The sequence below is a fragment of the Micromys minutus genome, assembly GCF_963924665.1.
Source record: "Micromys minutus genome assembly, chromosome: 25".
NCBI lineage: Eukaryota > Metazoa > Chordata > Mammalia > Rodentia > Muridae > Micromys > Micromys minutus.
The window spans coordinates 3,881,754-3,908,473 of NC_137960.1; the positions used below are offsets into that span (position 1 = coordinate 3,881,754).

The 26,720-nt window shown below is 49.5% G+C and overlaps 2 protein-coding genes across 4 annotated transcripts in view; both read right to left on the reverse strand.

Moving 5' to 3' along the window:
• Positions 1-8,674, reverse strand: part of NUDT3 (nudix hydrolase 3) — a 51,789-nt gene extending 43,115 nt beyond the window's left edge. The window contains exon 1 of one of the 2 annotated variants that reach the window (XM_080938175.1): positions 7,681-8,674. In XM_080938175.1, the coding sequence (XP_080794301.1) occupies positions 7,681-7,779 (99 nt within the window). In that variant the 5' untranslated portion in view covers positions 7,780-8,674. The remainder of the gene's footprint in view (positions 1-7,680) is intronic. The other variant, XM_080938176.1, reaches the window with a different exon arrangement.
• Positions 8,675-14,471: 5,797 nt separating this feature from the next.
• On the reverse strand, positions 14,472-19,138 carry RPS10 (ribosomal protein S10). 2 transcript variants are annotated; one of them, XM_080938177.1, is made up of 6 exons: positions 19,032-19,138; positions 18,174-18,323; positions 17,785-17,956; positions 16,125-16,202; positions 15,118-15,173; positions 14,472-14,528 (listed from the first exon to the last, which is right to left on the reverse strand). In XM_080938177.1, exons 2-6 carry the CDS (start codon positions 18,321-18,323, stop codon positions 14,487-14,489), a joined length of 498 nt encoding a protein of 165 aa, XP_080794303.1. In that variant the 5' UTR covers positions 19,032-19,138; the 3' UTR covers positions 14,472-14,486. The 2 variants fall into 2 exon arrangements, with proteins under 2 accessions (XP_080794303.1, XP_080794304.1); XM_080938178.1 differs by lacking the exon at positions 19,032-19,138 and adding an exon at positions 18,577-18,765.
• Positions 19,139-26,720: the final 7,582 nt, after the last annotated feature.

A 26,720-nucleotide genomic window follows, 5' to 3' on the forward strand; every position in this document is an offset into this window, starting at 1 on the left:
TGCCACCTGTGCTCTGTGAGCACCTGCACTCGTGAACAAACCTGTATATATATAAACACATATAACTCAACATAATGAAAATACAAATGTAAAGAACCCCTTTCTCCCCACGCCCCCACAAAAAGTTTACAACATGAAGAACCCAAAAACCCCTCTGGGCTGCTCCTCAACAGTACCAAACACCTCACTGACGCCTGAGCATACAGAAAGATGGAAGAACCGGCAGGACACACTAGCAGTGACCGCAGGCCAGTGTTATTTAATAATGCGTCTCTGAGTTTTTAGAGACAGGGTTTCTCTGTAGCCCTGCTGTCCTGGAACTCACTCTGTAGACAAGGCTGGCCTAAGACTCAGATTCACCTGCTCTGCTAAGTGCTGGGATCAAAGGTGTGCGCTATCATGACCCAGCTTTAAAATGCTTAACCGACGGTCCAGGTCCAACCTGAGGGAGTGAGGCTGATAACTTGAGAGAGAGAAAGAACACTGAGGCCAAGTAGCTGGAGAACAGAGGGGAGAGAAGGAACAGGCCACCGCTGAGGCATGGGCCTAGCAGGCATGCAAGGAACATGATCTGACTTCTGGTTAGAGAATCATTCTAACAGCTGGGATGGAGAGGGTAACATGGGAGGGAGGACAGAGCAGGGAGGCCAGCTACCCTGGCAACCGTCCAGGAGAGAAGCAAGAACGGGCTGGGCGAGGGCACAGAGTGAAGGTCAGGGAGAGATGGCTGCAGATGGAATGCCAGCCAGATCAAATGTGAGCATGGAGTAAGGGAAGGCCAGGGCATCCAAGATGTCCAGCCTGAGTCACACAGCACAGGAGGCCTCTCTTCCTCAGTGAACATATGGGTCTGATTTTGCCATGAGAGGCAGGTTTGTGTGCCTGGCTGTTGTTGGGGATTTAAAATTTCAGTTTGAGGGCTGAAGTTGTATACAGCTCAGTGAAGAAGTGAATGCTCAGCACCATGCATGGGGCCCTAAATTCAATCTCCAACCCACCCGCCCCCACTTTAAATACAAAAAAAGCAGAATTCATTAGGCATGCCTATAATCCTAGAACTTGAGAGGCTGAGGCAGGAGGATCACAAGTTCCAAAACAGTCTGGACTACAGAGTGAAATCCTGTGAAAAAGATAAAAGGAAACTATGTGAGCACCTGAAACGTGAGGTGTCTATTAGGTTCCCAAATGGAAACATGGAGCACAGGCAGGCAGTCAGTCCTGACTTCAGGAGAGTTCAGAGCTAAAAACAGGCTTCTGCAAGTATCAACGTGACGCCTCAACTGCTTGAAGGAGGCTCAGGACTGAGCCTCACTCCTGCAACCAAGTCAGAAAACTGAAGGAATCCATGAGCAGGACCAGAGGTGGAGACACCACAGAAGGATGTGAAGGAAAGGGTCACAGGAAGGGAGGGAGAAGAGCTGGATGTGGTGGGAGAGGAGGGTCCACACTCAAGATCATGCTCAGCTACAAAGCTGAGTTCCAAGCCAGCCTGGGCTGGGCACACCTGTCTCAAACAGGACAGAAAATTTAAAAAAAGAAGAAGAAAAGAAAGAAAAAGGAAAAAGAATCAGAAGAGACGAGATAAAAGATCCCATAACATGAGAATGTTGAATTGGTTACCGGATTTAAAACATTTAGGACTATCTGCAAGAACGGTTGCAGTAATGTTGGAGAAAAGCCCCTGACCGTACAGAGCTCAGGAGAGGGTGGCAGAGAGGGGGAGATGTGAGAATAGATAGTTCGCCAACAAGGGGAAAAGAGACATGGCGGGCGTATAGGGCTTTTCCTCTATTTTGTGTGTGTACTGCACACCTCCAGAGCCAGAGAGGGAGTCTGATCCCTGAGCCATAGGTACAGGAGGCTGTGAGCTGCCTCATGAGTGCTGGGACCTAAGCACTGGGCACGGCTTGGCCATCTCCTGCCCTTTCTTCACGGGGACACAGTAACCACTTCTGAGAACAGTCAAGTGAGACAGGAAGTGATGGTGGCCAGGCAAAGTGGCTCACACCTTTCATCTTAGCACGGAGAAATAGAGGCAGGAGGATCTCTATGAGTATGGGGCCAGCCTGGCCTAAAAAGTTTTAGCCCAGCCAGAGATACACTGTGAGACCCTGTGCTGGTGCAGGAGGGGGAGGGGAGGGAAAACCACAGCAGGAGCAGCGGACAGAGAGCATCACTGTGGGCGGGGCCCACAGACACCCAGACACCTGTGGAGAGCAGTTGGCTTTGTAAGCTTCCCCAGGAACTAATCCATAGGAAAGTTCTCAAAAAATTTATTTTAAGCTGGTTCTGGTGATGCACTCCTGTAAATTTATCTAGAGGCAAGAGGGTTTGAAGATAGAATTTGGTGATCTGAGCTACATACATACATTCTTTCTTACACACTCATACACTCTCACACTCACACACATTCACTCACACTCTCTCTCACACTCTCTCACACACATTCACACTTAGACATACACACTCACTATATACATATATACACACACATATATATATGTATATATATATATGTGCAGGCACATATGTGTATGTGGTTTTATATGTATGGAGAGAGAGATATGTGTACACACACAAATGTGTGCCGAGGGAGATAGCTTAACTGGTAATGAACAGCCATAAGGACCTGAGTTTAATACCCAGAACCCAGAGTTTTCTCTTTTGTAAACAGGATGTGTACATGACTCTAACCCTAGCACTGAGAAAGTGGGCACAGGGGGCTCTCTAACAGGCCAGCTTAACTCAGTGAGCTCCAGGCCAATGAGTCTCAAAAACAAACAACAAAATATAAGGTGAACAACAACTGTAACAGGACCTGTGGCCTCCACACATGTAAACACACACATACACACAAGAGTCAGTCAGTATCTCTCTGTAGAAATAGAAATGATAAAATAAATGAATTCTAGCTGGGCATAGTGGCACACACCTTTAATCCCAACACTGGTGGCAGAGACAAGCAGATCTCTGAGTTCCAGGCCAGCCTGGTCTACAGAGTGAGTTCCAGGACAGCCTGCACTGCAAAAGTATCTCAAAAGGAAGTACTTCGAAAGAAAGACCCTTCTAACTTGTACCAACCAGCTGGTGAAGAAAGACGTGTTGCACACAAGAGATGTGTAACTTGTGATTGAGAAACAAGACTCATCTAAACAGAAAGCGGGGCTAGGGCAAGGAGGAGTTTTAAAGGGCAGCTGTTGTAGTGAGTGCCTGCAATCAATTTCAGTAGTTGGAAGGCTGGGTGAAGCAGGAGAAATGAGAGTGAAAGCCCATCCTGGTCTCCCCACTGAGTTAAGAGGCCATCTTAGACAACATAGTGAAGACTGTGAAGAAGAAAGACAAACCCAATAAAACAAGAAAGAACACACAGTATGACTAAGATCACACCCATATTGTGTGTGATAATAGAGAAAAGCCCCCACTGTGACCTTAGAACAATGTCATGCTGGACACCAGGCAGGACACCCAGCACACAGCTTCCCACCAGCCTGAGCTGGCCCACATCAGCCTGAGCTGGCCCACACCAGCCTGAGCTGGCTGAAGCCCTGTTATCATCACCTAGGGACTGCACTGGTGTTTTACTGCCCTCTTTGGAACTTGTTGGAAGGTGTGGTCTGCAGTGACGTCCTACCTATCTCTGGGGGATTTCAGAGACAAACATTCAGGCCACCAGAGTCTGTACCCACTGAGGATCTGCAGAATCAGTCCACTCCCTATCGACTTGGTGAGCTCTAGAGCCTGAGAAAATACCAAACAGCAACCCACCAGGTAAGTCTGCACTCACCACGGAAAGGCCTTGGGTGGTAAACTCTCTTTTAAGGAACTAAAGGCTAGAGAGTCCTTGGAGAAAAGCATTTGAGGTGCCAAAGATCCCTCAAACTCATAGAAAGCCAGATAGGTGGCCTGCATCTGCAAGCCTCCTACAGTCATGGGAAGTGGAGACAGGAGGATCCCTGAGTGTGAGGCCAACTAGCCTGGCCTACCTAGCAGCAAAGAAGCCCTCACTCCCCCAAGAGGGTAAAAACCGAGTATTATTTACTCAAGGCCACGGCAGACACAGGCCCCCAGTAGTCACACACAAACCAGTTAAGCATGTTAAGACTCACAGAACTAACACTGACCTTTAGGTGCTGGCTGCCCTGACTCTGCCAGGCACTGGAATGTCACCTGGTATGTACCCAGCATCAATCACGTGTCTCAGAGGTCAGCGTCCCTCACTGTCCTCAGTCCTCCCACTGGAGAGTAGAGAGCACACTCAAATCCTCCTGCTCTCATCCAAGGCAGATGAAGAACTAGCTCCCTGGGACAACTTAGGAGTCAGAGCTGAATGTGACAAAGATGATCTGATCTGCATTACTCAACTTCTGAAGGATGTGGCTGATTCAAAAACTATAAAAGTATATTTGTATATTTGCTAATTTTTGTAGAGCCAAAATTTCAATCTAAAAGCAGAGATGTAGGACTGGAGAGATGGCTCAGTGGTTAAGAGCACTGACTGCTCTTCCAGAGGTCCTGAGTTCAAATCCCAGCAACCACATGATGGCTTACAGCCATCTGTAATGAGTTCTGGTGTGTCTGAAGACAGTGACTGTGTACTCACATATATAAAAATAAATAAATCTTAAAAAAAAAAAAAAAAAGAAGAAGCAAAATCAAACAGAGCTGTGGGCTGTGGGTGTAGCTTAGTGGCAGAGCAGTTGCATAGCATGCAAGGGGCTCTGGGTCCACTCAGCTCTGAAGGAGAGGAAAAAGAAGTACCTAAGTGTTGCCGCTGAGCAGTATTCCCAGCACTTAAGACGTGGAGACAGGAAGATCAGGAGTTCGAGGCCAGCCCAGGGCTCCAATGTGACTTCCAAAACAACTATCAACCCAAATCAATCAAAACAAAACAAACAAAAAGAAGTAATGAATTATAAGTTAACTTTCTTTACTGTGCCACCCATATAATGAATGAACTGTTCTTAGGTCTTGCCTCTAAATGGGATAAAAATTGGAACACACTAGGAAGTAGGTATCTATGTGCCAAGTCCTACAGTAGCTGGTCAGTTCCCAGGTCTGCTGTGCATGTAACTAAGCAACTAAGCAGCGGTTTCTTTCGTAACACACATTCAGTGTTTCTAAAGCGCACCCCCCCACACACACACACACACTGGAGAACTGGAGTCTCTTGTTGAATTAAGTAAGGTCCACCATGACAGGATTGAGAGAGAGACAGGGACTAAAGACAACAGAGTCTGTGCATGCATGAAACTCCACTTGTGGGAGGAACAGCTGCTGAGGGTACCATGTCACAGCACCTCGGCAACTATGTCAGCTGTCACCAGTGCCCATTTACAGAAACGTTAGGGCAGCTAGCAGTACCCATAAGCAGGGGACTTTTTCCCGTTAATTTCAATTTACCAGCAGGAAAAAAACAAGTTTGGAAGAAAGACGTCACCGGCACTTTGTAGCTCGGGATGCTTTCCTGTGTCTTCCCCTCCGAGCTTGCTCCCATCTTTTTCCCCTGACTGCAGAGACCCTCAGCATCAATGAGAGCTCAGTAACTGTGCTAAGGACTGGTGTCCAGACCTGGGTGGGTTCTGAAGCTCTCACTGCTTGGCGTGGAACTATGTCAGTTTCCTGGTGCTAGGTGACTTTTAGTCATTATTGTTTTTTAATGTTTTAATCTCTTTCTTCACAATGTATGCATGCTTCTTAACAATGGCTACTTACATTTAAAAACCAAGGTCCCGTTTACACTTACATTACTGTTGCATTCTGCTAGTAAAGTTCTGTAAATGAGTCTGTTTTTATTAAAGCCATAGTGTCCATTAAAAAATTTCAGACTGAATGCGCTCGTCAGTGAGAATTTTCTTTCCCCACAACGGTAGCAGCCAACACTTCAATGTCTGGCACATCTACTGAGAACATAGACGTTTCCCTGGAACTAACACATCACTTCCCTTCCAACACAATTATATAATCTCAGAGTTAAACAGTACCTTAGAGATTATTTTGTGGTCCAAAATCCCCTCTGGGTTGACCTGCATATCCCACCTAACAGACACGGCACCTTAGTGGGCTCTTCATTTAAAGCCTGTGTGTTTCACTGAACAGAACAAGTCCAACTGGTAACATTCTTGTCCTTACCAAACTCTGACATGCACTGAATCTATCATTCAAGATTAACATGATGGTTTTGCTCATTAACCAATATACAAAAAGAAATTCTGTAAAGGCAACTCCACCACGGAGCAAATGCTTTAAAATCTTAAGCTCCTAAAAATTCAAATTCTATGCCTGGTCTGACCTGCGCATGGCCAAAACACGAAAGCAAGCAACAACATCAAAGTGGCCAAAACTTTTAACCAAAAAGGAAAATCAGTTGTTCCTTTGTTAAGGATCTCAACTTTCCAGTATTTATAAAACACATTTTCACCTCTAGGATGATCTTTTTAAAACAAAAGGTCTTGCTGTATTCGTATGACTAAATCACACACCCTTCTACTTAGAACATGCGCAGACCTAACCACAGTACTGCAGGGAGGCCTGGCATTATGCTAATTAGCTTTCCTCCCGTTAACAGCCCAGATTCCATCTGACTTCCCATACGATAAAGAAGAGAACAAAGCTTCTAGAAGGGCCTGCACCGCTGACAGTTTTCCCTCCAGTATTCTAAAGCCTGCTCACCATTTACTACATGACCTTGCTTACAAAGTGCATCTTTTGGGGACCTTTGTAATGAAGGAAAAGTAACAAAATATACATTTCCAAAACTCCTTCAACAGCACAATGAATGCTTTCACTGATTTCCTTCAGGCCGTCAATTCATTTAAATTCCCTCCTCCTCCTAAATATCTCCGGACTGTGATTCCTGGCAGTCCATCCGTCCCCTTTTATCAGCGCTTTTCATAACTAACGGGTCAAGTTCTTGTCGCCCATTTCAACACGATGCACTTGTACAGCAGGCTTCCCCCCCCCGGCCCCCCACCGAGGGCCGGGATAAAACACTGTTTCACTACCCTTCATTGTTTTCAAGCTAACTGCCATCTTACCACCATGCACACGACGGCCCTGTGTCCCCACAGGCATTTTATGAATTTCCAAAGCAGCAATTCTTTGTGGATTTACAAACCATGCGCCTTTCCTGAATCTCCCCTCATCACCACAGAAACGGCTTTGTGAAGCCGAATTTTTTTCTTAAGTCCTTTAAGGAAAAAGAAACAAGACTCTAAATTTTTCCATTATCCTAGCACACCCTACGAGACATCCTATTGGGCAACAGCAGAGAAACGTAGGGATAAAGATCTTCCTAAATACAGCTTTTGATGTTCGTGAAGTTTCCCAGTCAATAACAACAACAACCGCGTCCAATGCCCCTTCTTCACAGGCTCCACCACAAGGACTCATCAGCTCAACGTTAGAATCAAACGGCTCGCCCCGGCTTGTCGCTGCCAGGGCTCGCCCGCAGCCACCTCCCCTCGGCCAGCCGCAAGCCTGCGGGAGGGAGCGGCCCTCCGCTCCGCCACAAAGGCCGGCCTGCGCCCCGTGCACGTGTGCAGAGCTGCCCAGGGCCGAGCCGCTGCCCGGGTGAACGGCGGCCAGCATCCCCCTGCCTCTGGCTCTCTCTACTCCCCTCCCCATCCCCCTTCTCCTCAGGAAACCCCACCGGGCGTCCGCGACCCCCAACCGGGGCCTCACCTCCTCCTCGCTCTCGTTGCGGAAGCAGAGGCACGCGGCCCGCTTCTTGTAGCCGTCGCCGTCGTAGGTGCGGGTCTGGTTCGACTTGAGCTTCATCATCCTCCGGGCCCGGGTTGGGGGGGGGTGCGGTGCGGGGCCTCGGAGTCGAGGGAGGGGAGCCTGCTGCGGACGGCCGCGCGCGCGCGCGCCCCAGGCTCGGTCGAGAGGGCGCGGAGGAGGGTCTGTGTGTCCGCTACACGGCTCCGCGGCGGGACAGCCTCATTGCCCCCGGCCCAGACCCCGCGCCGCCGTCACGGCCGCCGTCGCCACCGCCGCCGCCCCCTCTACCGCCGCCGCCCCCGACGACGACCGCGCCGCCATTTTGGACGCGCTGCGTCAGCCGCGTAAGGGCACGCGGGCCCGCGGGCCAGCCGCGCGTGCGCAGCGCAGGCGGCGTTCGGGAATCCCGCCCGGCGCAAAAGAGAGTCCGCACTGAAGGCCGCGGGAGCTGGCGCGGCCGCTACGCACTCAGCGTAGGACTGGGGGCGGCGGAAGCCGGGTGAGGCGCGGCGCGTGGGCACCACCCGAGACCCCACGGTCCGAGGCGCCGCTGAGCAGAGAGCAGAGGCTCGCCCAAGGTCACCGGGTGAGCGGATCAGCCTGATCCAAGGTCGCGGCGCTCTGATGACGGGGAGGGTCACAGCGCTGGTCTGCTGTGCCGCGCCGCAGATGGTCAGCCTTAGCTGCCGGCGATCAGGAGTGGGGCGGGGCGTTTGCGGTCAGTGGGTAGCTGTCAGGACGTATGTGCATCCTGCAGCCATTTGTGCAAAAAAAAGGCAAAAGCTACCCAGGAGTGAAGCTCAGGGCCAGACCCCTTGCCTGGCATGCTCGAGGACTGGGTACGAACGCCAGCACTGCAAAAGAAAATAAAACAGGAAGGAAGTCATCCTCTTAAACAGGAGAAGCAGAAAAGGAGAGACAGAATGTGTACAACACAATATCGTTTCTGGCACTGACTGTACATTGGGATGCCCCTCTTGGAGGACTTGAAAGTGGGCTACAGTGTTCCTGCACCAAAACGGGCACCATTATCATGTACGTTTAGAAAATTCTGTCAGGATACTCCAGATTTACAAATAAATTTACAAATTTATTCGTGTGTGAGGACAGGTGTGTGCGCCGTGATTGCTTCTGTGAGGTCAAAGGGCAACTTAAAGGCATCCTTTTTCTCCCACTACACAGGACCTTGCTGCAAATGACCCTACTGGGCCATCTGACTGGCCTCCATTACCTTTAATCATGTTGTATGCAGTATACTCATTAATAGTCTAGAAGGGTTCAAGAGATGTGTCAGTTTAAAAAGGCACTGGCCACGGAGCCTGACAACCTGAGATAGATCCCTGGCACCCACATAATGAAAGGAGAGAACCAGCTCCCACAAACTGTCTTCCACGTTACATGTGCTCTGTGACATATATGTCCACACACATCAAAAGCTTTTCAAAAACTAAATGAAGGAGCTGGAGAGATGGTTCAGCGGCTGCTCTTCCAGAGGACGCTGGTTCAATTCCCAGCAACTACATGACAGCTCACAACTGTCTGTGGCTCCAGTTCCTTCACACAGCCAATATATACATGCAGCCAAAACATCAATAAATTACAATTTTTGAAAGTCTGGCTGGAAAGATGACTCAGGGATTAGAGCACCTGACAGTGCACAGGTGACCAGTGACCAGGAAGCGCTGGATGTTATCAGTAGCAACAAAATACAATTTTTAAAACTTTTTTTTCCAAAGATTTAATGTATGAGTCCACTGTAGCTGTCTTCAGACTCACCAGAAGAGGGCGCCAAGATCCCACTGCAGATGGTTGTGAGCCACCATGTGGTTACTGGGAATTGAACTCAGGACCTCTGGAAGAGCAGTCAGTGCTCTTAACCACTGAGCCATCTCTCCAACCCAACAAAATACAATTTAGAAACAATTTGCCCAGTATGTATGAAACAATTGATTACAAATTAGCAGGTAGTGACAGTAATCCAAACACTGAGAAGACAGAGGCAGGAAGATCAGTAACTCAAGGCCATCCTTGGCTACATAGCAAGTTTGAGGCTAGCCTAGACTATATGAAACCCTGTCAACGGGCAGTGGAGAGAAGGCTCAGCAGTTAAGAACACTTACTAGTCTTGCAGAGGACCCCAGTCCAGTCCCTAGCACCCATATGTGGTGGCTCACCACCACCTGTAACTGCAGTTCCAGGGGTCTAACACCTTCTGGATTCTGTAGGCACTGCATACGTGTGGTGCTATATACAGGCATTCACACATACACAGAAAATAGATCTTTAAAAACAAACTAAAACTATGCATTATTGATGGTTCTTGTGGGAACTCTTCAGAATTTTAGAGTTCCCTTTGATTTATAGCTTCCCTAAGACTTCATCCTGGGGCCTTCTTAGTCCCTTGCCCAGCCTGGTGTAGCCTTGGTGGGGACAGAGCAGAGGGACAGGGTTCCTGCCCTTGGGATGCACCCCGCCCCACTTCCCGCAGTGTGAGCCTCCAGGAGTGTGGATGGCTGCTGTGAGTGTAAGGCTTCTTTGTGTAATAATGTCCGTATTTTCTGAAACTAGCACAAGCAGTGCAGGACTGTTTCCTTTCAAGGATAGCTCTCCCCCTTTAATAACTCCATGATAATGAGAACCAGCACAAGTCCAGGAGTCAAGGGTGTGGCTAATGTCTCAGCAAAATGGTAAACAGCAGGACCTTCAGGACAGCCCTTAAGGCTATGGGAAAGAGCTCTAAATACAGGAGTTCAAAAAAAAATATATAATTTCTCTTAAAAAATAAAAAAAAATATATATATATATATAATTTCTCAACCTTGAAAAATAAAGATGTGATATAAATTATAGGAGGAGCTTCACAAATCTAAAGGAACAAAAGCAGCTGAGCTGTGAGCCAACTTGCTAGAAAATTACTAAGGAAGGACATAAAGAGATTTAGGGCGTGGTAATCACATCCAGCTAAGGTTTTTGTTTATGCTTACAAAGACAGATGGATTCATGAGTTCAGGGTCAGCCTAGGACAGAACAAGGTTAGACCCAGGCTTGGTGGAAATGGTGACTTCAGGACAGGGTCCCACCCAACTAGCTTATTGTCTTGTTTACTAGAGGCAGACAGATCTCTGAATTCTCTTACAATATTAAGAGCTATCCAGAGATCTCTGAAGGGCAGAAGCGGCTCTTCAAGATTTTTTTTTCTTAACATTTGAAATGTAAATACAGAGAATATCTAATAAAATTGGAAAAAAAGAAAAAAAAAAAGAATTTTTTTCTAATAGGATTTCTAACTCAGTCAAAACATCCAATAATTAATTTCTTATAGCAGCCATTCTGACTTTGGTCAGAAGAGCCATGAACTATCTACACAGCTTTTAGACTTTTTACTATCAGAGAGAGCTGTCTCAGCTAGAGAGTTTTTAGATTAGCAAGAAAAAGCTGTCTAGAGCAGAGCATAGCAGAACACACACACACACACACAGAGAGAGAGAGAGAGAGAGAGAGAGAGAGAGAGAGAGAGAGAGAGAGAGAGAGAGAGAATGCAGTCTAGAAAGCTATCTCAATGGAACCTAGACCACCAGCTTGGACCTAACAACTTTTTTTTCATGGCTCCCAATCACCCGTTCTCTCAGGAACCCCTCTCATGCTGAAGCCGGTCCTTGCCAGTCCCTCTGCTCAGTCTCCTCTCCCATTGCATATTTCATCCTCTCTAAAGATGCCCTTTTTTTCTCACAATGGCCTGTCAGTGAAGCAGGCTTATTTCTCAAGTGGCTGTTCCTCTGGACCTGGGCCACACATTTATCACAGGCTTCCAATAAAGCAGCTCTGAACAGTCATGGCCTCCGGGCTTCCACAGGCTGGGACTGCCAAACAGGACCTCTCATCACTTTCCCCACTGATGTCCCCATTCTGTCCTAGCTTCCTGTCCTGAACCCGGAGAGAATGATGGATTTCCCTCCCTTTCTTCCTGACAGTTTCCCGATGCAGAGCCTCACCATGACCCCTCGGCGGCCACAGCAGCCAATGGCAGGCCTGAGAGCCTGAGGTGTCTTCCCTTGATTCTGGAGTGAGACACCCTGCGCTTCTGCTAGTTCCCGCTGTCACTGGCCTAGTGGCCCAGACCCATAGTCCCAGCACCACAGAGGTACAGGGTAGCAAGTTCAAACTCAACCTGTGAGTCTGGAGACTTTTTTCTCACCTCCAAAAGGCGGCCACCTGGTCTGCACAGTGAACTCTATCTCAGAACACACACCTCCAGTCCAAACAAGATTTACTTTTTCTGTATTAGTGTCTGTCAGAGTGAATGCAAAGGTCAGAATAGGGTGCCAGACCCCTCGAAGCTGTAGTTAGCACCCATTTGTACGCCACCCAACATGGGCACTGGGATCCAAACTTTTGTCCTGCCAGACCATCTCACCACCATGTTATCTTTTTAACTGGTAAATAATAGTTGTGTACATCTGTGGGGACAGTGATCTCTGTAAATGACCAAGTGAGCAAGCCAAGCTAACCGACATACTCACTGCCACCATTACTCACCTCCATGGTGGCAGCAGTATTTGAACACCTAAGTTTGCTCACATGTCTGTGCAGCTGAGATCCTCTGGAACTGGCCATACACAGTTGTGAACCATGTGGGTGCTGGGATTTGAACTCAGGGCCTCTGGAAGAGCAGCCAGTGCTCTGAACCACTGAGCCAGCTCTCCAGCTCCTGGACGTCTAATATTTTCTTCCAACGTTTACTGCATGAATGGGTCAGCCAAGCATGTACAATGCATGTGTGCGGGTCAAAGGACGTCTTTCAGAAGCTGATAAGCTGGTTCTCTCCTGACACCAAGTGAACCTGAGGGGAACTACCAGTCATCTCACTGGCCTTTTGCTCACTTGCTGTCTTTAGCCTACCTGAAGTGACCAAAGTCTGCCCTGCACAATTTTACTACCCTACCCACTTCACTCAAGTTTTTTTTTTTTTAAAGATTTGTTTATTTTATGTATATGAGTACACTGTAGCTGTCAGACACACCAGAACATCAGATCCCATTACAGATGGTTGTGAGCCACCATGTGGTTGCTGGGAATTGAACTCAGGGCCTCTGGAAGAGCGGCTAGTGCTCTAAACTGCTGAGCCATCTCTCCAGCCCCCAAGTTTTTTTTTTTTTTTTAAAGTTTGGATAACACCTGGTACTTGGTGTTACCAAGCAGGTTTTTCAGTTTGGGTTGTTTCTGAGAGAGGGTCTCTTGGTGCGGACCTGGCTATCCTGGAACTCTGTTCCAGACCTGTCCTAACCAGCTGGCCTCAGTGCTGGGATCAAAAGGCATTTGCCACCGCCCACCTAGGTTTGGGTTTTCTAACCTAGGTACTTCAGGGTAAACTTAGCATTGTTCTAAACTGGATCTCAGCCTAGCCAAGCCACAAACCTGCTATGTAGGAAAGGCTGGCCTTGAACTTTTGAATCTACCTTTATCCCACAATGATCACAGGGATGAGCCAACATACTCAACACATATCCCTGAGCCCCTATGACTAGCAAGGGACAAGGACTATTACCAAGAACAGACTGCATCACAACCGGGAAGCTTCTCCTACCCTGTGCGTGATCTTAGATGTTCTTACATCTGACACACACACCTATAATCACAGAATAGGAAAGGCTAGTTTGGGGTGATCTTAAATAGACCATGTTTTGGGGGTTTCTTAAATACCTCACCATGTAAAACTCAGACCCACCTGCCTCTGCCTCCCTCAAGGTCTGTACCATGTCTTGCCAAGATCCCATTTTGTTTTGTTCCTAAATTGAGGGGCGGGGGGGTGCTGATAAAAACTTTCATCACAGGCAAGAAGCTGCAGACCTCCCTAAACTCAGGATGATTTGGTGTGTGAACTGCACATAGGCTGTAGTGTCTGAAGCGCAGCCAAGACTTCACAAGCTTCAATACCACTGCTGTTGGCTAACAGCAAACTCACCACTGCCACCTAGTGGCCCATACCAGCCTAGGGCCACCAGGACTGGGGGTAACTCACCCTGACAGTATGAATCTATATGGGGCACTTTGCCAACCAACCATACCCAGTCCCAATGTTGGGTGGCCAGTGGCTGGCCTGCAGATAAAGGACATGTTCCTATGCCCACTCAACCACAACCAAGCTCCTTGCGGGCACCATAACGGGTCATGTGCTGCAGTCACCTTGCCTGCTACTCAGATCAAAGCAACATCATCTCTCAGTCCCTTACACCCTAGCTGACACCACTGGAGGCCCAGAAAAACAGCCATTCTCTTCCCCAAGGTGCCCTGAGTCGTAAGGACTCCAGCAGCTTACTTCCCAAGACTGGAAATAAAACAATCCAGCTGTATAAACCTCAGCAGAACTTGATCTTGGTTAGTCCTTGGTTAGTACTAGTGAATTCCAGGCCTCTCCCAGTACTTCCTGCTCTAGTACAAGTGTAAAAGGGAGTATCAGAAGTTCAAAGCTGTCCTGAAGCTCCTTCCTGTGCTTGGGACCTCCCACCTCTCCATAAGCACCCAGCATGGCTGGTCTGAGGTAGATGCCCAAAACCCTGACTGCTGAGGTACAGCCATCAAAATAAACCTACTCTGCTGGGAGGGAGGTGCTAACCTGGCAAGGCCAAGAACAGGATCATGCAGGGCACTCCCCAAACCAAGTTTCACTCCATTCACACACTGACTTGTGAACCAGTCCCATTTAGGCTACACAACATAAGTGACCATGTTTTCTTTAAAGTTTATTCAATACAACATAATCTCCAACTTCACTGAGGTGGCTGACCACGTCCACGACCAAAGCCGCCTCTCTGCAAGACAAAGTAAAAGCATTAGCAGCGGCCCTGCTTGCTTGATTCCCAGCTTAGGCCTCCTCACCGGAGACACCCCCAAAAGTAAACAGCCAGGAGCAGACCATTCCCCCTAAGTCCCTCCCACCCCTACAGGCTGTGGAGCAGTGTGAGTTTTGAGTCTGTTTTCCCTACGGTTACAATAATGCTTGGAGCTAAGAAAGAAAGCCCCAGCCTAGGTAGGGGATCCATGCCCAAGGTCCTTTTTCTCAAATGACTGCAGCCCTCGGGACAAGCATGCAATGCGGACTGGCTGGTCACTTGTGCATTTACAGTGGCGAACGTCACCATTTCATAAAGAAACAGAGGCAGAAAGGACCCAGAGAATCACCAGTGTTCAGTTTCTGACATCGGGAAATAAATAAATTCAGAGACTGGGGGTCCTGGCCATCAGTTAACACAAGCATGTCAGACAGATACGAGATCTGCAAAGCATGTTCACACACTGTTCCACTGCAAGACTGATCCCAACACGGTAGGGAGAGGAGCCATCACTCCCCCAGAACCCACTAGCCCAGCCCAAGCCTTAGAGCAGACAAGAGATACTCACAAACTGGAATTCTGTTGCTGAGCCAGCCCCAGCCTCAGCTTTCTTGTCAGCTCCAGCTGGAAAGAGAAAATTTAAGAGTCATCTAAGATCTGACCTCTGGAGTAAGGAAGGCAACTCTCCTCAGCACACCTGGAAGTGGGAAACATGGCTTCCCCGCCTCCCCGCTCACACTCCTTATCACCTTCCAACCTCATTAACCACGCTGCTTCAGGAAAGCCGCTCTGCCCACCGAGAACCAAACCGTACAAGAGGCTTTGCGGGGGGGGGGGGGGGGGGGAGTAAAAAGTATGGCAGATCAGATGCCAGAGTGAAGGGAAAGGAGGTGTAAAAGGTACGTAAATTATCTGTGTTTTAGGTTAGATATTAAGCATTAGCAGCCAATTAACAGGTTTCCACTAAAGTAGGTTTTACACTCAAATTCAGCTCATATTGTGGTGGGTGAGCCAGGGCCAGCAGAATGCTACCTCGATAAGTATTACGATCAAGAGACTATTCCACACCACAGGCTGTGCCGCCTCACTTCTGTCCCTTACTCAAGTCTTCTCCAATCAGCATCCCGACCAACCTATGCTCATCCTCACAGGCCCCACCCTCTGCATGAGGATCCCCTCAACCATGAGTGTGAAAGGTGTTTGGGCCCTGTGTTCACGTCAAAGGCCCACACCCACCCCTCACCTCAGGCTTCATCGGGCTCTTCTAGGTGTGTGCTTAATCCTCACTTCTGTAAAACTGCAGCACCCTCCTCAATAACTAAAATGCAGGCTCAGTGACAAGGGCTTTGGGGTCTGTTCTCAGCTCCCTACAGATGACTGGAGCACAGCAGGACCCAGCAATGAGCAGACTCTGCTCTGGCTCAAGACAAGCATTTTCTCTCAAAACTGGATCCCACGGGGACAACAGAGGATGCTGCTCCTGCTCTCCCCAGGAGGGATGTCAGCTCTACCCACAGGCCTTTACTCATCCCAGGGCTAGCTTAGAGTTCAACCCCTGGCAGAGGAGATACTCACGGGGCACAGCACTCCTTCTGTAGGTGTCTCTGTCTGCCTCCCCTCTTGTGAATCTTGCAGGTCGCTCACCCTCTGGACCTACAGAAACCAAATTATGTTGTGAGTGCAGGGAAGCAAATGATGAGAGAGCAGGGAAAATGGGCACCACAGCCTGCTTCAAGCTCTCACTGGGAGCCAGACTGTAAAGTGTCATCAATTCTTATTCAAGCATCATTAATTCTTCAGACAGTGCCACACACTTAGATGTCCCCACAGAAACTTTACCACTACCGCTATGTTGGTTCCTCTCATTTTGATTAAAACTGGGTGGTGGTGGTACAAGCCACCCAATTCAAGCACTCAGAAGGCAAAGACAAAGCAGGGTTAAGGTTAGGGTTGAGTCTGAGGTTAGCCTGGCCTACAAAGTGAGTTCGAGTACAGCCAGGGCTACCCAGAGAAACCCTGTCTCCAAAAAAAAAAAAAAAAAAAAAAAAAAACCAAGCAGCCAGTGGCAGTTCCGTCCAGAGGCGCTATGAGATCCTGGACACCTGCACTTGAACCCAGATTTCACAGGGAAAAGACCCAATTTCCACGTGCCTTCCAGTTTCCCCTCCCCCCACCTCAAAGGGACTTATTTAGCACAGACTCAACGTTTTTTGAGACAGGGTCTTGTTCTCTAGCTTGCTAACTTGCCCCTGCTTCCTGGGGGCTGGGATTGAGAACCTGGAAGGCTGGGCGTGGTGGCACACTCCTTTAATCTCAGGGCTCAGGAAGCAGAGGCAGGCGGATCTGAGTTAGGGCCAGCCTGACCTACATATTAAGTTTCAGCAAAGCCACAGAAACCCTGTCTCAGGATGCCCAAGTCATCACCACAAATGTAATTTATTGATTTTACTTGATCCACAAAAATCTCACTGTATAGCCCTGGCTGTTCTGATACTCAACAGAACCTCTGCCTCTCAAGTACTAGGATCAAAGGTACACCCCACCACAGGCTTCTTAACAATCATGGTTCCCCCCAGGGGTTCTGAATGTTCAGCAGAGATATAAGACCCCACCACCACCACTAGATCCCTCGGGTGGTTCTACAAGTTCCTGGGAAAACCCAATTGTGTTCAGGATCTCTCTACCCTGTCACCTCTGCCTGCAGCTACTATGAAGTTCAAATGATTGTAGACCAGCAATGATCTCAGGAATCAGGAGTTCCAGTCTCCAACACAGGATATCCTGAGGCCACATTCACCCACAACTGGCTCCTCTCTATTCATTTCTCTTCTCCTCACTAAGTAAACACACAAAATACTCCTTCCACACATGAACGGCTCTGCTTTGAGCTCTGCACCACCTCCCTCTGCTGGACAGTGCTCTGCCACACCCGGTCACATGCAGGCCTTGGGGTCTGTAGCCATGAAAACCGTTCAAGCTCAATGCCATCTCACAAGATTCTGACACCACTGTGCCATAAGAACATTTCTGAGTTGGGAGTAGTGGCACACACCTTTAACACCCAGCACTCAGGAAGCTGGGGCAGGAGGATCAGAAGTTTAGGGTCACCCCCAGCTAAGTAAGGAGCTCAAGGCCCATTTGGGTTTCATGAGACCCTATCTCAAAAAACAAACACACAACCAATACCCCAAAAGGCAGTTTCTGATGAGCCTCTTGGGACATTCAGAATCAATACCTTTGGGCCGAGGCCTGCCAGTCTCGGGACGGCTGCGGCGCAGGGTGGCGGGCACGATCTCCGGGGGTAGGTGCAGGTAATCTCGGAGATACTGGATGCCCTCATTCGTAAGGTACCAGTAGAAATGTCTCCAGGCAAACTGCTCCTTCACGTAGCCTCGAGACTTGAGAGACTGCAGGACAGAGGCAGACAGTCAGTTAGCTCAGAAGTGACTGGGGGAGCACACAGCCACGCAGGCGGCGGAATCCTTTGAGGTCAGGGGTTCCAAGCCTGAAATCTTTTGGGTAAATTAGCCTAAAGACACTAGACTGAACCCTGCTCTCAGGAGCTGTGCTCTATGCCGACGCACCTCACCTCCCTCTGCAGCAGCCCGGAGTCCCACTCCATACCTGCATGGCCTTCATGACATGAAGGTTGGGCACGTTCTTGTCTGCCAGCTCGGGGTGTTTGGGCATGTGGACATCTTTTTTGGCAACCATCACTCCCTCCTTAAAAAGGAGTTCGTAGATGGCAATCCGATTCTTCTTAGGCATCAACATCTGCAAGAAAGATGTAACCGAGAACGGGAACTTCATCAACATCGTGGCCAGGAGCTAGGATCCAAGTTCCTGATCACAACTGTCATGGACGGAAACTGAAGACACCACCATAGGGACCAGGTCCGGCCTCCAGCAGTTTGGAGTTTGCCAGGACAGTAGAACGAGGGGTCACAACACACATCTGCCGTGGAGGTTAGACACAGACCCTTCCGTGTCAACAATACTTGGGGGCCATCAGAACCAGAGATCGTACCTAGGGCAAAATCAGGGGCTTCTTTCTTAAAAGAATAATGATCCAGAAAAAGGGATCCACTTCCTGCGAAGGGGCTAAAGCAACGGGCTTAGTGCTCCCCTGAAACTCGTCCCCAAAGGTAACACTTAAAGTGACTGCAGGGGGGCAGGAAAAGGTGAAGGGGGCCTGCCGCGAAAGGAATGCACGCAGGCGAGCGCTGACCCCTGGCCCGGAAGCTTCCCGCCACACGTGGCCTTCTAATCCCGCTCCTCCATCCGCCGCCATCGGGACGCCGGTCCTCGTTAGCGGAGTCCCTGGGTCCCAGGGCTACGCTCCCCCAAGAGCTCTGACACTGGTGAAATAAACTGCGGGGAGGACGAGAACGGCCTCCGCCTCCCCGCGAGGACGCGGGTCCGCCATGGCAGCGCCACGGCCCGGATGGCGGCCGATGGAACCCGGACGCCAGAGGAACTCACCGCGGCGGCTGTAGGGTCCGAGACGGAGGCTGGAAAGGAAGGGGCATGCGCGGCGCAGCGTCTCTTCCGGGCTGCGTGGCCCCGCCTCCCTACAGGACCCGAGCGCTGCCTGGGGTGGCCTCGGCAGTGCCTGAGGAGGGAGACGACGCTAGAGCGCATGTGCGAGTCATCACCCCCCCCCCAGCTCCTCCCCCACCCGGAGGATCGGAGCCTGTGCGTGGTACCGGGAACTGGTGTGCACGCAGTCGGTGCAGCGAGGCGTTTCTGCATCCCTCAGTGGGGATGGAGGTGGAAAGCCTTTGAGTTCAGGGATAGACTAGGCCAGCCTGAACTACCTGATACCTTATCCCAGAAGGACAAAAAGAAAGCATATGTGACTGGGTTATTTTTTTTTTAAGATTTATTTATTTATTACATATAAGTACACTGTAGCTGTCTTCAGACACACCAGAAGAGGACATCAGATCCCATTACAGATGGTTGTGAACCACCATGTGGTTGTTGGTAATTGAACTCAGGACCTCTGGAAGGGCAGTCAGTGCTCTAACCACTGAGCCATCTCTCCAGCCCACTGGGTTACTTTTTACACATTCCAGATTTATTCGCAGGAAGAAACTGCCATCCTAATTAGGGCTCACTCCCAATTAACCCTGCTTATACTGGAGTAAATATTTCTTAATGCTTCTTAAATCTCTCAGACAGGACAGTGTCCAGGCAAGATACAACCAAGTAAGACCCTTCCTAGAAAGAAAAAAAAAAAAATAGGAAGAAGAGAAAGTAGTTGAAAAGGCAGGGCATGTGTGCAGTGCAGAGGCAGAGGCAAGCAGATGTGTGTGAGTTCAAGCCCAGCCTGTTGCAAACAGCGAGTTCCAGACTAGCTAGAGGTACACAGTCTCAAAACAAAGCCAACGACACCCAAAGAAACACAACTCACATTGTTGGTTTCTCCTTTTACCTGTCTGACTAAACGTTTTATGTATTGGGTATGTTTGTTTATTTAGACACATGATTTCATCCCTGCCTCTGCCTCACAGATGCTGGGGCTGCTGGCTTTCACCACCATGCCTGGTTGAGGACCTGGCTTCTCAAAACCGGCTCCTCAATAAAATATGCCACATGCATGAAGCCTTAGGCTTGAACCCCAGCACCAAATTAACTGAGCCTGGTGGCAGCGGCACCGCAAGAAGTGGGGGAACAGCACCCTCTCTGGGTGGGGGAGGGTCGCTCTGGAAAACACTCCTTATAGACAACTTGGCTTTCTCCGTTGTACTGGGCTTGCTCTCCATCTGGAGATCTCCCAGCCACAGCCTCAAGTGCTGAGAAGCCAGGTGCGGCTGAAGCCACAAAAGTGTCTAAGATAATGAAGCTACTGCAGAGCCTCTGCTTTCTTTTACATTTATTGTTAGACAGAGTCTCTGCCTGGCCTGGAACTCCCATACAGACAAGGCTGGGCTGGAATCCACAGCTACCCTCTGCCTCTGCCTCCCACGATTTTTGCTGGTAGGCACAAGCTCCCCCACCCTGCACTTGTGAACATCTCAGGTCAGTTAGACAGGTTGATGGCTGCCCTTTCATTAGCTCATCCCAAGAACCCCATAAGAGCTTTTTGTTCATCAAGCTCTCCTTTCTGACCTTTGTTTGCAGGCTCCATCTGAATCCTTCCCAGGAAAACTGTGCTCCCCAACCCCCATGCTTGGCTTCCTCTCAGTTGTACTGCATTTGTGCCAAGAGTCCCCAAATTTCTGGTGACGTAGGATAAGCATCACAGGGTTCACTGGCTTCCTCCAGCACTGGGCCTAAACGGGGTTTGTGCTAAAATGGATAGAAGCAATGCACGCATCAAGCAATACATAGACCCGGAGTAAGATGAGAACGCGTGAAGGAAATGACTGGAGCCCAGTAGTATCGAATAACATAACGGAGTGGGGGTGGGGAGCCGAAACCCACACAGAAGAATCAGAACTGGGAAGAGGAAGAGAAGGCTCTGTGTGACACAGAGCCAGAGAGACAACAGCCAGCACACTGTGACCTCGGTCTCTTTGGAGTTTGTGGGCGTGCAGGGAGGGGTGGGAGTCTGTGGCTCAGCTGGCACAATCCGGCCTAGCGCTCAGGAAGGCCTGGGTTCAGTTCCTGGTACTGTGTGTGTAAAGTTTAAGCCTGGTGTGGAGTGGCCAAAACCTGTCACCCCAAGTCTTGAGAGGTGGAGGCAAGAAGACCCCCAAGTACTATCTTATCCTCAGCTACAAAGAAAGCTCGAGCCTTGTATCAACAAATAAAAGGGGGCTGGAGAGATGGCTCAGCAGTTAAGAGCACTGCTCTTCCAGGAGTCCTGAGTTCAATTCCCCGTAAGTACGTGGTGACTCACAACCATCTGGCATTCTGGTGTGTCTCAAGACAGCAACAGTGTGCTCACTGTACCTAAAATAAGAAGAAAAAGCCTCCAGAGGGTTTCAAACAACAGCAGACGTGTTTAATGTGTTTTAAAGAGACTGCTTTTGTTAGCCGAACTGTAGCAGACGCCCCTAAGGTGGACCCGAGACAAAACACAACTAAGCTGCTCTAGCTTTGGGTGCAGTTAGGAGCTCTGGATCTCCCTGCTGGGGCTGAGGCGGGGACAGACAGACAGCGTCCAAGATACTGCACAGGATGAGGAAGACTCCTTCTGTCCATTAGGATCTTCAGGAAGGTTTTTTTGGTCCAGACCACAGTTGAAGTAGATGAAGTCAGGCTCACTGGGGGAGGGACCAAAGAGGTAGAAAGAATTTCAGAGTTCTTTCAGTCCAAACTGGCCTGGAACCCACTATGCTGCTAAGGATGACCTTGAACTCGTGTGTGTGTGTGTCTGTCCTTGCTAGAGACTGAACCTAGGCCTTCATACTTATCAAGACAGACATATCTACAGTCAGACTGATACTTGTCTTCCTTCCTTTCTTATACACTTTGGTATTTTACCCTCATGTATGTCTATGTGAGGGTGTCAGACTGTGGAGTTACAGACAGTTGTGAGCTGTCTTGTGGGTGCTGGGATTTGAACTCAGGACCTCTGGAAGAAAAGTCAGTGCTCTTAACCGCTGAGCCATCTCTCCAGCCCATATCAGATATTTATAGTACTACTCATAACAGTAGCAAAATTACGGTTATGAACTAGCAACAAAAAGACCTTTATGGTTGGGGTCACCATGACATGAGGAACTATATTAAAGTGTCACAGCATTAGGAAAGGTGCGGACCGCTAAGCCAAGGAACGGAATATGGCCAGCAGCTCAGGAATCCCATGCCGGTGTCTACTCCAGTTTCACTCCACCCTGCGTCACCACTGCTCTGGACACATTGCTGATAAATGCATTTAAGCCGACTTCGTGGCCCGGATGGAGATGAGCAGCCAAAGTCAGGAAACCAGGGCAGAAGCCAGGGTCTAGGTTCTTGGGCCTCCTAGGGGTCCCCCCAGGCTGGAAATAGGAAATATTTCTGGTATTGGCTTTCACGGTCCGTCCATCCCTTAGTTCTTAGGTCTTTAAATTGGATCTATCAAGTCAGGGACGGAAGATGGCCTGGAGGGGCAGCGCCCCCTATAGGCAGAGCTTTGGTGGCACCACTGACCCCTGGGGCTTTGGAGGCAGCGAAGCAGACATACTCCTCCCCCTCAAACAGTAACCCAGATAATGCTCAGCAGACACCCTGGGTTTCACCTGTTCGCAGTCGCCCTTCACACGCCTAGAATAGCTTTCTGAGCCTGGAGCGAGTCGTCTCTTCCCACCCACACAGAGGCTCCTAGGAAGAGCCATCTGTGCTACAAGGCCCCATTAAAGCTCTCAGCGCAGGAGATTGTGGTAGTGGGCAGACAGCGCCTGGTATGATCCCAACCCAAGCGTGCACCCACGCAGGCTTGCGTCGCCTGCATCTGGTGCGTTGGGTGAGCCTCCGACTCCTCTGCATGGAATCTGGTGGTCCCCTCCACGCAAGCAAACCACTCGGGGTTGACCCTGTAGGGACCACACTTTTACCTATTCGGGACAGTCCACTGCCCTAGCCTGCCTCTGTGACTCTCCTCCACTAGATTGAACCAGCGCCAAGAAAAACAGAGTCCAGAACGTGGGTACCAATTTATACCCTGTCGATGTTTTCTTGTGCGTCCTGGATTCCTTTCTTGAGTGATGATTTCATATACATCTCTATGGCCGGGGACTGCTTTGGAACTCTCTTTGTAGTCCACAGATAGCTTCAAAACTGTGGCATTTCTCTGCTTTCCAACCGCTGAGACAAGGAATGTGCCACCACACCCTGATAAGACCCTGCCTCCTCCCCCTCTGTCTTAGTCAGGGTTTCTATTCCTGCACAAACATCATGACCAAGAAGCAAGTTGGGGAGGAAAGGGTTTATTCAACTTACACTTCCACACTGCTGTTCATCACCAAAGGAAGTCAGGACTGGAACTCAAGCAGGTCAGGAAGCAGGAGCTGATGCAGAGGCCATAGAGGGATGTCACTTACTGGCTTGCTTCCCCTGGCTTGCTCATCCTGCTTTCTTATAGAACCCAGGTCTACCAGCCCAGGGATGGCACCACCCACAATGAGCTGGGTCCTTCTCCCTTGATCACTAGTTGAGAAAATGCCTTACAGCTGGATCTCACGGAGGCATTTCCCCAACTGAGGCTCTTTATTCTGTGATAACTCCAGCTTGAGTCAAGTTGACACAAAACCAGCCAGTACACCCTCCTCCCCCAAACTCCGCCAAATAGGTTCTCTCTCTCCTCAGGCTGGCCTTGAACTCACAGAGATCCATCTGCTTCTGCTTTTCTGCTTCCACCGTGCAGGGCTAGCATTAAAGGCTTGGGCCACCTGCTGAGTCTAGTTGTGATTTTTTTTTTTTTTTTTTTTTTGGAGACAACTATTACACAGACCAAGCTGGCCTCAAACGTCTGATCCTCCAGCCTCTGCCTCCTGAGTGTGAGTATTACAAGATTACAAACACATGATACCACACTTGGTTTTAAAACTGACCATCACAGGACCAGGGCGATGGATGGTCTCAGTGGTAAGGGCTCTGGCTACCAGGCCTGACGACGGAAGAGCCAACAGCAAGTTGTCCACATATAATATGTGCATTTGCATGTGTATGTGTATGTTCGTGTGTGTGTGTGCGTGTGTGTGTGTGTGTGTGTGTGTGTGTGTGTGCGTGTGTGTGTGTGTGTGTGTGTGTGGTGTGCTGGTCCACAGAAGCTCTCTCTCTGTTAATTTTTTAATGCCTTTTTGAGGGGCTGAAGAGATGCCTCATTAGTTAAAGGTACTTGCTGCTCTTCCACAGGGCCCAAGTTCAGTTTCCAGCACCCAGGGAGGCTGCTCACGACTGCCTGAAACTCCAGCTCCAAAGGATCTGCTACCTTTTTCTGGCATCCATAGGCACCTGTAGGGATCAACACACACACATAGGCACACACACACATGCACACACAGGCTCGAGCACACGCGCACTCACATATATTTTAAATCACCATTTTAGACGCACGGCTCAGAGGAACCAAGGACATCACCCTCCGTTTCCAGAAACTTCATTGTGAAAACTGGAGCCCTGTGACAGAAGCCAGGGCCAGCCCTGCAGTTTGGAGCCTTGCCAGGTCCCAGGATTCGCCGTGACTACAGCACCTGAGAGGTGTATCCAGGCCTACCTCAGATTCATAGTAAGTTCCAGGCCAGCCTGGGCTCAAATTTATAAAATAGCACACGCATACAGACACGCACACATGTGTTCACACATGTGCACAAACATCACTTAAAAAAAAAAAAGAGAGAGGGGGCTGGAGAGATTCCAGTTTAGGCTTGTCCAACACAAAGCCATGCAAGTGCTATCTCCATGGCTCAGGACCCTTGGCAGTGATGTCACCAAGGGGTGGGTGGGGAGGAAGGGGTCCTACTTTCCCACCCCTACCCAGGCAGGCAGTTGCTCCACGGATTCTAGGAGCTCCAGCCCTGCCCGCCAGGGTGGTAGCCAGGAATTAGCTCTCCTCTGCCTCCCGCCCCCTCACTGTCAGGCCTCCCTGGGCTGGCAGGACATATGGCCCTGCCAGGGGAAGTCAAGCCAGGAGCTGTGAGGGCCAGATGGAGCAGCAAAAATCACAAGTCAGCTCACGGACAGCACCATAAATAATACTCGTGGGTGGGCACAGCTCTGAAGGCGCTTCCACAGCCCTGGAGTGCTGGGGCCTGGCTCTGTCTTTGACTTGGCAACTGTCGTCTCTCTAACATAACAACTCCCTGCTACTCACGGAACACAGGCTGAGGACAGACCGAGGAGAAGACAGAAGAACCGACGTGTCAGGTCACCTTAAAAGTCCTTCGAGATCTGGGGGGGATGTGGCTCGTCTGGTGGGGTGCTTTGAGGTTTGTGTTGGAAGCCCCCAGAACCACAGCACCCTATTCACTTAACGTGGAGGCTCACACCTATAGCCCTAGCACTTGGGAGGCAGTGATGGGAGGACCAGAAATTCTAAGTCTTTTTGGCTATATGTCAAGTTTAAAATAATAAAGAAACAACAACAATTAAAAAAATATTTGTTTAAAAAAAAACAATTGTTTAAAAAAAATAACAAAAGCAATAATGTAAACCACGCAAGGTGGTTCTTCTAACCCACCTTTCTGGGCTCAGCCGTAGGGGACTAAGACAAGGACCCCCGTGGCCTTGTCATTGAATGGATAAAGGGCAGTATGCTCTGCTCGCCTGACTCAGCTTTTTTTTTTTCCTGAACGGCTGCAGTGGCAGCCAGGCTGTTACCATATGGACACTCGCTTCTCCAGGCACAGAGGAGGCTTTCTGTCACCCAGGGACTGGGCTCTGAGCTTCTCCCAGATGTCTGTCTTCTGAGCCTCGGTTTATCACATCAAGGTGAAGATTAAACTGTTCAGTTTCCGTTTTTATTTTTATTTGTTTGTTGATTGATTGAGACAGCGTTTCACCCTGGCTGGCGTGGAACTTACTATGTAGCCCAGGTTAACCTCCAACTCCAAAAGACATTCCTTTCTCTGCCTCTCAAGTGCACCTCCTCCACACACTTAAGACAGGGTTTCTCTGAGCTGCTGTCCTGGAACCGACTCACTCTGCAGACCAGTCTGGCCTCAAACTCACAGACAGCCCTGCCTGCCTCAGGAGTGCTGGGATTAAGGGCATGGGACACCACTGCCCGGCTTGATTTATTGATTTTTTTTTAAAAGATTTGTTTATGTATATGAGTACACTGTAACTGTCTTCAGACACACCAGAAGAGGGCATCAGATCTCATTACAGATGGTTGTGAGCCACCATGTGGTTGCTGGGATTTGAACTCAGGACCTCTGGAAGAGCAGTCAGTGTACTTAACCACTGAGCCATCTCTCCATCTCTGTAGTTCATACTAGCCTGAAACTCACACTATTGCCTAGGCTGGCCTTGAACTCATTACACTTCTGCCTCAGATTCCCAAGTGCTAGGATGGCGGCCCACATCACTATGCCCGACCAGGTCCCACCTGCATCCCATCCCTCAGTAAGAAGGGGATTTCTGCTCCTGCACTCACGGAGGGGCGGAGCCTCACGTGAAGATGCACAGGATGTAATAAGTCTGTGGGAGCTGTGGAGCTTCTGAGCACGGAGCCACCCTCTCTTCCCTGGTCGTCTCCAATTCCGTCATGTCATTAAGTTGCCTTGAACTAGGAAACGT

What these genes read in the sequence shown, in the direction of transcription:
- RPS10 (XM_080938177.1), bottom strand. Translation starts at nt 18,323, where the DNA reads ATGTTGATGCCTAAGAAGAATCGGATTGCCATCTACGAACTCCTTTTT. An exon ending in ATGTCATGAAGGCCATGCAG is followed by an intron (nt 17,957 to 18,173) that starts GTATGGAGTGGG and finishes TCTGTCCTGCAG; the next exon opens with TCTCTCAAGTCTCGAGGCTA. An exon ending in CAGCAACAGAATTCCAGTTT is followed by an intron (nt 14,529 to 15,117) that starts GTGAGTATCTCT and finishes TTTGTCTTGCAG; the next exon opens with AGAGGCGGCTTTGGTCGTGG.